At 30.0% G+C, this 9,792-nt stretch overlaps 1 protein-coding gene across 1 annotated transcript; it reads right to left on the reverse strand.

Moving 5' to 3' along the window:
- Window positions 1-1,184: 1,184 nt before the first annotated feature.
- Window positions 1,185-2,079, reverse strand: LOC101511314 (uncharacterized). Its single transcript, XM_004515406.2, has one exon. The coding sequence runs from the start codon at window positions 2,004-2,006 to the stop codon at window positions 1,326-1,328; it is 681 nt and encodes a 226-aa protein (XP_004515463.1). The 5' UTR covers window positions 2,007-2,079; the 3' UTR covers window positions 1,185-1,325.
- Between the last annotated feature and the right edge of the window lie 7,713 nt (window positions 2,080-9,792).

Genomic DNA, 9,792 nt, shown 5'->3' on the forward strand with positions numbered 1-9,792 from the left:
GGTGCACAGTACATTTCTCCGCAATAAATTAAATCTTTTGATTTAAACACAAATTCTTCAAATTGTATTAAGTCGAAACACCCTCACACAAAAACATGGAGAAAATGGTGGGGTGACGGTTGTGGTTGGGTATTATTGATGGTTTCTCGTGGTGGTGATACATAAAAAAGGACACAGTCAAACTCAAAATTAGGAAGAAAAAAAATAATAATTTAGAAACTTTAAACGAGTAAAAGGCCAAATAAAATATTTAAAAGGTGTATGACGTGGCCCCACCAAAGAGATTGTGATTGAAAAAGTTTTTTGAGAGTGTGATCTAAGTCCTAACACTTCTATGAATATATACGACAATTATTTAAATTATATTCATATTTTTTAAATTAAAATAATTAAACTAATTAAATATAAATGAAAAAAAAAATTAACAAAATTTTAAGCAGTTATTAGAAAAAACATGAAAATATATTTTTGTTTCATAAATACAAAAAACAAGAAAATTTTCAACCAAAAAATATATGTAGTAGACTTGTAGTATAATAACTAAACATTTAAGATATTACAAAACAAAAACTAAACATTGAAAATTATAAAGTTTTATTAGATTTCATACATATACAAAGTTTTGTAAAATAAATCATCATTAAAATTAAAATAAGCGATTGTTGCATATTCATATTTCTTTATATATATATTACTCTAGTAATAACTCAATATAAATAATAAATTTTATTAATTTAACCATTGCATATTGACGTAATATATCAATGATCAAATACACAAATTTTTATATAAATTAAAAATTCGTAGTTACGTAATCTATCAATTAATATTTACTTATATTTTATAAAATTATTTAATAAAATATAAATAATTTTAAAATATAAATAATTTTAAAATATAGATAATTTTAAAAATTTAAAATAATATAAATAATTTTAAAATATTATAATAATTTTAAAATATTATCCTAAACAAAATAACAAAATTTTAAGCAATTGTTAGAAAAAATATAAAAATATATTTTTGTTTCATAAATACCAAAATAAGAAAATTTTCAACCAAAAAATATATGTTAGTAGACTTTTAGTGTTATAACTAAGCATTTAAAAATTACAAAACAAAAACTGAACAGTAAAATTTATAGTAAACTAAACTTTTGTTAGATTTCATAGATATAAAGCGTTTTGTAAAGTGAAGCATCATTAAAATATAAAATAAGCTACTGATGCATATTCATATATTTTCGATACACATAAAGAATAAAAGCTAATAAACTCCTAATCTAGATGAACACTATGGTCTAAAGAAATATAGACTTCCGATGATTATATTATTTGACCTCGGCACAATGGACAAGAATAATTAGATGAACGGTTGATGCATCTTTTAATCCATGAGACAATACAATCTTTATGAAAAAAATGAGAACATTTTGTATTAACAATTTCTGACTTTAAACTATCGCAAAACTTCTCCAAACAAATTGAACATTCTTCAATAGAGTCAAAAGAAGAATGATCAATTTCTAATATCTCCAATGAATCAACTATTTGTTGGATTTGACCATTATCATTTTGATTCCTATCATCTTCATCTTCCTCTTCTTCGATTGGTCTTAAAGTTGTGGTAACGTGAAGCCACAACTTCATCTCTAGTGTGTCACGTCCTTCATCATTCTCCACAACCATTTTTCTAGCACATTCTTCCAAACCAGGTAGAATCGCATCTAATATGTAAGTAGGCACGGAATCAAAGTGATTGTATATAGCAATATTATGATTCATCTCCCTACAATTACATAAGATTTCAACCGGAATAAACAACCTTTCAATATATATACTTGTAGGGTTGTTGGTAGAGTTTAGGAAATCGAATCCAAGGAATAAAATTGTGTTGGAGTAATAAAAATCAATGTAGAAGCAATTCTTGTAAGAAGAAATATCATGTGAGATAGGTAGGATTGGTACATGGGAAGGTTTCACACTAAGATGAATGAAGGACTCCATGGATGATGGAGTGACTAAATCTTAGTTGCAATTTTTGGGGTTTTATGAATTCACTTCAATTTGTTTTGGTACATTGTTTCTTTATATACCTGCTATTAGTGATTATTTAGATCTTTTAAAATTGTTATGTTGTTCCGATTTTGATTATTTTTTTTATGGATATCTTGTTACAGTTTGAATAAGCATTAATTATGAAAGATACGTAACAAGATTTGTTTTGCTAATTTTTCGAAAAGAAACAAGATCAAATAATAGAAGATAATCCAAATAATTAAAATTGTATTTTTTTAATGATTTATTTATGAAGCAATTTTGGAACAAAATTAAGTGAAATTCCTTATTTGGGTTCTTTCAAGACAAATTTGGTAGAATAATAATAATTTTTACAAAAGGTTGCGCTTCATAATTTATATAAAATTACTGTATTATTTTGATTTTGTTAAATTTACCGTGAATCAGAACATACACATAATGATATATGCTACTGGATGTCTAAAACAAAAATACAAATTATCAATATAAATAATGTATATATTTTAATCTCAACAACAAAACTAAAATACAGACAAACAATAATAAATAAAGCTTCAAATCATAAATTGACTTACATAACTTATTTTAAAAGTCATTCATAGTTAATGTCTTATAAAGATTTTATCCGATCATAAAACAATTGTTTAAAGAAAATCTCATTATCAAAGATTCATATCTTTTAAGAAGAAATAACGGATCTCTTTATTACAGTTTTTTTTTTTAATTTATTTTATAATATTTCAATTTCTTGTTATATCTTTTGAAAATAAAATTTTAAAAAAAGAGCTTTAAATAATAACACCATTAAATAATTTATTATGAAAACTATTATTATTTTTGAAATATCTCTAATAAGATTTCATTAGATTTTTGAAAATTATTATCTTGTTACGATTTGATTTGATTTGTTTTGGGCGGCTATCTTATTACGATTTTGATTTATTTTAGACGGATTATATCTTATTATGAAAGATGCACGTACCAAGATTAGATTAAATAATTTTTCGATCCTAAAACAAGATCCGATTAGAGAAGATAATCCAAATAATTAAAATCGTATTTATTTTAAAGATTTATATATGTAACAATTTTGAAAAAAAAAATTATTTAAAATTCCTTATATGTTTTTCTACTGTACTTTATAAGAGTATATCGGTATTCTTAAATTTTTAATCAATAAATGTATTATTTTTTTATATCAGTATTTATATATTATTTGTATTTATTTTTTCAATTCAAACTCCTAAAATTAAATAATTTTAAATTTTTTTATTTTAGTAAATTACGAAAGTAGTCCTCCTATTTTATTTCTTTTCAGTGTTGGTCCCCAAACAGAATTATGGTAAAAAACTTGATAAAATGTCATTTTTTAAACCACACTATATCATTTATGATAATAGTTTTCAAGTCCAAATGTTACACCACGAGATCTTGAGGCATAGTGTGACTTAAATAAAAGTACAAAAATAACACTTCGTCAAGTTTTAGACCAAAATTCTAGTTGGAAAATTAAAATTGGAGAGAAATAAAATGGAAGATTATTTTCGTGATTCAACTAAAATAGAGGATCAAAATTGCAATTAAGCCTTAAAATTATTATCAATCCAGCAAAACACCTTTATTTTAATTAATTAAATTTTTTATTTATTTTTACACCTTTCAAACCAAAAGTTATAAGTATTTTTTATGAAAAACTCAACTCAACAAGTATGGATTTTGTGAATTAATTTTTGCACCGTAAAATGTATCGTAAGACATGAGTCTAACATTGTACTCTCCTAAAAATGTTGCTGTCCTCAAAACTAGAAGACAAACAAACCCCGTTAATGATAATTGTTAATGTCAATACTTAAACATAACTAAAAAGAATCTTCTACAATATGTTAATTCGCAACACTATTCTCATAATTCTATCGACACAATGGTTACAAAGTCACACTACGAGTTCACAACTCAGAACTTCATCCTAGCGCAAGGGTATTTCCTCAATATCACTAAGTCACACTACGAATGTTTTTAACCTTCTCATTCCATCCTTGGAGCCACTCACTTCAAACAATATTTCACTTGAACTTTTCCACCAATAATTTCAATTCCTTCTAATATTTCCTTATCATTATTAACTTCACCATTAACTAAATATAACTATGAAACATCTTATTGGTATTATTCCAAATCCAAATTCTCAAAGCAACACGTTTACTGCTATTAACGTCATTCTCATCCTTGAGTAAAAATTGCCTAGACATTCCTTGTGCATCATAGCATCCTTATACTTCTCTTAGGAATAGCATTTTTCTACTTGTAAGTCTAACTGACTTAATTCTTCCTCTTTACAGACTAAGTGTTTCATAGAAACCTCATTTGCATTTTTTCACTATTCCACTATTGAAGACATTGCCTTCAATTCATAACGTTCATTATTATTTATGAGTCTACAACTATTCTCACACACTAGTACACTGTTCACCTGATATATATTTTGTTGTCAATCTCAAAACTAATCTCTAGCTCATACTGTTAAATATGATACAATATGATACCCACTACTTATGCTATTCACCCAATACTAGCAATTACACTATTGACTAATTCAAAGGCTAATTACTTCAAGTAATCTAAATCTCTATCACCCACCCCAATAAACTAGAATACATATCTCCAATTCAAAGGGTTTGACCACTTACTGAATCAGAGTTGACTAAGGTCCAACAACTTAAAAAATATTTAGCTTAGGCTCTCCAACTAAAATTTAACCATCAATTCAAACAATTTGAAACATTCACATAGTTTCAGTATTCTTTAATCTTAACGGAAACAATTTAAGTGTATTATATCAAAATCCTTAGGAAACCACATAGCCTATTGCTTCAATTCTAACTCAACTATATCATACAAATCACCTACCTAAGGATCAATCCCATGCATCTTCAAATCCATGCCTACACAACAATGCATTACCTATAGTTCCACCTAAAATCACATCAATAATTACTATCGCCTAGCCCTTTTGGAGATATTATTACCATTGCATCCAATTGATCTCATACCTATAGCCATTATGAGATTGTTTCTTAACAATCTATGTTTTTAATCTAACATATCTCAAACACCAATCATTAGCTTCATGGATGGGGTTTTCTTTACCATCCTAAACTCATTTATGTTATCACAAAATATATCTAATCTTCGAAATAGAGTACGCATCTATAACTTCATTATACTCAAGTTTGTTGACATTCCAATAAAGTCTAAAATATCCGAATGAGTATTTCAATTGTACCACAACTCTCCAATGGTCGTGTTCCTTTTACAACGGTGAAGTCCTTTTCCTACATATGGATTCAACAACTATTTCTCCATAATATTACCTAAGAGCATCTCCAACGGTTGCAAAATGAGTTCGTCCGCCAGCGTGTAATTACGTAACTTTCAGTTCTTGGTGAGTTCACGATTGGAGTTGTGCCATGTTGTCATCACGATGCTCTCTCAGGAACGGTACTTTCACAATTTAATAATAATAAAGTTATAACCGTTATATTTTTTTTTTATTAATTTATTAATAATAATAAATTCATAATAGTTAGTGGGTCATACTTAATGAACCATGTTGAGTTCACCGTTGGAGTAAAAATGAATGAATTGCTCCAAAATAATGTGGCACAGTGGACCCCATCTAATGAACCCTATGTTAAGTTCACCGTTAGAGACGCTCTAACATCACTTGTTTTTTCATCTCGTCACGAAAGGCATCTACCTGACATTGTTACACAGTACCAATCACTATGATGTTTTCGACTATCAACAAGTTATTCATGTGATATGTTAACACCGCGACTTTTAATAGCGGGAGTGCATTTTTTTAAAAACAACTTAATAAAAATAACACGTAACACAAAACGACAAGAGTCATAAATAATTACATCATACATATGAACAAGCTAAGATAGTTTTTGAGACAATAATACAATATAACTAGAAAATACACCAAGGATATGAGACCTATCATACATCGCTCGTACCATTGCAGTATTCTCGGCAGACACATGCGCATAAGTACTGCTCAAAAAATGCTACCCCCCATGGTCACGTAACAAAAAAGGAAAATGTATCCACCAAAAAGAAATCAATTGTCAATGTATGTCATAGATACAATCATCTCAAAACCAAATAAGTACAACCACCAAAAGAATGACCCTAAGGCCCTATACAAAAAAAAAAAAAAAAAAAAAAACTAATCAAGTCATCCACTAACAACTATAGTAACAAGGGTGAACTCCACACAACATACATGTTCCTTCTAACGCAATATCACTCTCCTAAGAGGTCAGGTCCACCTACGAGATAGATGACTTCGGCGGCGCAGGAATCTCAAAATAGCTCACTAACTCAGAGACAGTCGGTATAGGATCATTCACCAGAAGTAAGAGCTCTGACTCGAACCGAGGTGGCACCAACCAAGGTACAAAAGATCCATCAACAAAAACTCGGTCCTCGACTAGCCTAGACTATCATGCAATATATTCTCCCATTGGCATCGACCTCTTATCCTTCTCGCCAATCATCGATCCAAGCACTAAATGAAGCATCCTCTTACCTCTAAATGATGGCCTCCTTCTTACCTCTAAATGAAGCATCCTCTGCATATGCCCATGCTCCATTTGCCCCGAGTATCAATCCTGAGGGTACAGGATAGTCGATCCTCTCGTGAGTGAGCTCCACATGAAATATTGTCCCAACTTTTCTACTTGTACTCACCACTCTCCCCGTATATGTAGCCCTACTTGAGATGGGATCGTATACTCAAGCAGTCGGCGAGTGCCGGTCAGGGAAGTCTAACGACGTTTCTGCCGTCGGGGTAATAGTCAGTAGAACGAACTCATGTATCATCTTAGGGAAAAGTCCAATTTCCATAATAATATAAAGGGTCACCAACCAAAATTAACAAGTAGCATTTAACAATTATGTCATGAATACAAACAATAAACACTTAGTAGTTATGGCATGATACAAAAGGATAATAGAGCATTTATATACATATATCATATCATAAAAAATATGATTTGTATGTCAAACACCCTAATACAATGCTTATATGTCAGTGCACATGATTCTGGAATTTCCGAACATTCCTCGAGGAGCATAAATCATAAATATACCGCCTCTCACAAACCAAAACTAATTACCAAGGTGTCATGATCATAGGATTTAGGCACATGTTTTTAGCTTTTTAATTTGGTATTTTAAAAGCTCTATATAGCTTAGAATAATATTTTTAGCTTGTTTCTAAACTTTGCATTTTGACTCTTGTTCGCTCTGTAGGTCATAACTTGAGCTTTGGATATTTGATTGGGGCATACGAGCATGCGTTGGAAATCTAAAAATCAGAGCTACAACTTTTGTTTTGGAATAAAAGCCCAGTGTCGAACTTTACTGGGCCTAAATTATAGATTTTGTAATTTGGACTTTTGTAATAATTTTAAATAGCGGGTCACTTGTTTTTTAAACCCTAAAGTCCAATATCGAGCACTATATATTGACAGTTTTGTTTCTTTTCTACGGATGAAATAATAGGATTGAGATTGCTACAAGAAATAAACAGTTTTTATTTTAATTTCATGGAAGACTAATTTTATAAGATTAATCCACGAGTTCATAGTTTCATTTACACCTTGAGATTCAGGTTACACTATCAATTTCGATTTATGATTATATTCTTGTTTATTTGATTATATTGATATTCTGATTGCTTAAATTGAATTTCAATAGGATCGATTAACTTTATTTAACAGAATTTGATTTCGGTTTCTAATTTAATTGAATTATAATTTTGCGATGTTTGATCGTTAATTGTAATACTTTGATGATTGTTATGCTTAATCCAATCAAAGAAACCGAATTCACATAGGATTGATTACGCTTGTTTGATCAATTCTAAGTCAAATAAGAATAGAATCACGAATTAGAAATTAAACTCATAGATAGAATATGTGATAGGTCTGAAACTCGAATAAGTGGATTAATCGTTTTGCTCATCTGTTAAATAAAAAATCTTAAAAACCTCTTTTTAATTTCAACTTTCAATTTGGTTATTATTATTATTATTATTATTATTATTATTATTATTATTATTATATCAGAAGTCCTTGCGAAACGATTCGAGTTATTACTTCTATTTACATTTTATCAATTGTATTTGACCTGTGTGCGAAAGCAGATCAAATTGGCATCGTTGTCGGGGACTCTCCGTTAACAATATTAACCAATATTAACAAGTTTTAGAGTATTACTAACCATCATAACATTTGATCTTTGTGTTTTGTTGCTCTACAGGTCAGATAGGCTTGTTTGCGAGCTCCTAGGCACGTTGCTAGTAAAAAAAAACCCGGTTTTCAGGCGACTGTCTTGGATTGCCCCGAAATGTCGCCAGAAAATTAAAAAAATATCAAGGAATAGGACTCCCATATAAGAGACTTATTATGGGACACGACCCTCAAAATCCCTAATTCCCTCGTTTAGACTCTTTTTTCAATTTTTTGAATTTTTCGTATTCTCCAAAAATTCCAAAAAAAAAAATTGTGTTGCCTTTATTTAATTTTTTGAATTTTTTGGTGGTATTTTCATATTTTTTGGATTTTATATTATAGTGTTTTCGATTTTTCACTTCAATTTTAGCGATAGGGACATTGTTGGAATTTTCAGAATTGTGATTTTGCATTGCATTGTTATGATGATGCATGACTAGGGCTAGTTCTATAAATCTGCATTCTCTTGAACCTGAAATAGATAGGACATTTCATTTACGTCGTAGACTTAATAGAGCTGCTAGTGTTAACGAGTCAAAGTCAAATACTGGAATTGACAACTTGCTGCAAAATATGGCTAATGTGAATAATAGAGCCTTAAGACAACTTGTTGCACCAGATGTCAATTATAATGCATTGTGTATCACATATCCTGAAGTTATTGTACCATTTGAAAATAAATCTAATTTAATACACTTGCTTCCAAAGTTTAATGGTCTTGTAGGTGAGGATCCCCACAAACACTTGAAGGAATTTCATGTTGTGTGTTCTACCATGAAGTCTCAAGGAGTCATAAAAGACCATATTAAGCTGGGAGCCTTCCCATTTTCACTCCAAGATGCTACCAAGGAGTGGTTATACTACCTTCAACCAGGTTCTATTACAAGTTGGAATGATCTCAAGATATTGTTTCTAAAAAAATTCTTCCCTGCCTCAAGAGCTGCTTCAATCAGAAAAGAAATATGTGGCGTCAGGCAGATTGACAGAGAATCATTACATGAGTATTGGGAGAGATTCAAGAAATTAGTGTTTAGCTGTCCTCATCACCAGATTTCTAAACAATTGCTCATCCAATATTTTTATGAAGGCTTGCTACCGATGGATAGAAGTATTTTGGATGCTGCTAGTGGGGGAGCACTTGTCGATAAGACCCCAGAAGCGGCAAAGGATTTGATTGAGAACATGTCCATTAATTCTCAACATTTTACAACTAGAAGAAATTCAAAAATGTTGACAAGGGGTGTCAATGAAATTCAAGCTTCTTCCCACAAGAATTTAGAAGGCAGACTTGATGAGCTTACATCTTTAGTAAAAAAATTGGCAATAGGTAAAACTCAAACAGTGGTCTATGGTACTTGCACTTCTCTAGAGCATCATTTAGATTCATGTCCTCATTGCAAGAAGATCCAATTGCTTATGCTCCTCAAGCATATGTAACAAATATATAC

Source organism: Cicer arietinum, chromosome 2 (assembly GCF_000331145.2).
Source record: "Cicer arietinum cultivar CDC Frontier isolate Library 1 chromosome 2, Cicar.CDCFrontier_v2.0, whole genome shotgun sequence".
NCBI classification, from domain to species: Eukaryota; Viridiplantae; Streptophyta; class Magnoliopsida; order Fabales; family Fabaceae; genus Cicer; species Cicer arietinum.

What these genes read in the sequence shown, in the direction of transcription:
- LOC101511314 (XM_004515406.2), bottom strand. Translation starts at nt 2,006, where the DNA reads ATGGAGTCCTTCATTCATCTTAGTGTGAAACCTTCCCATGTACCAATC.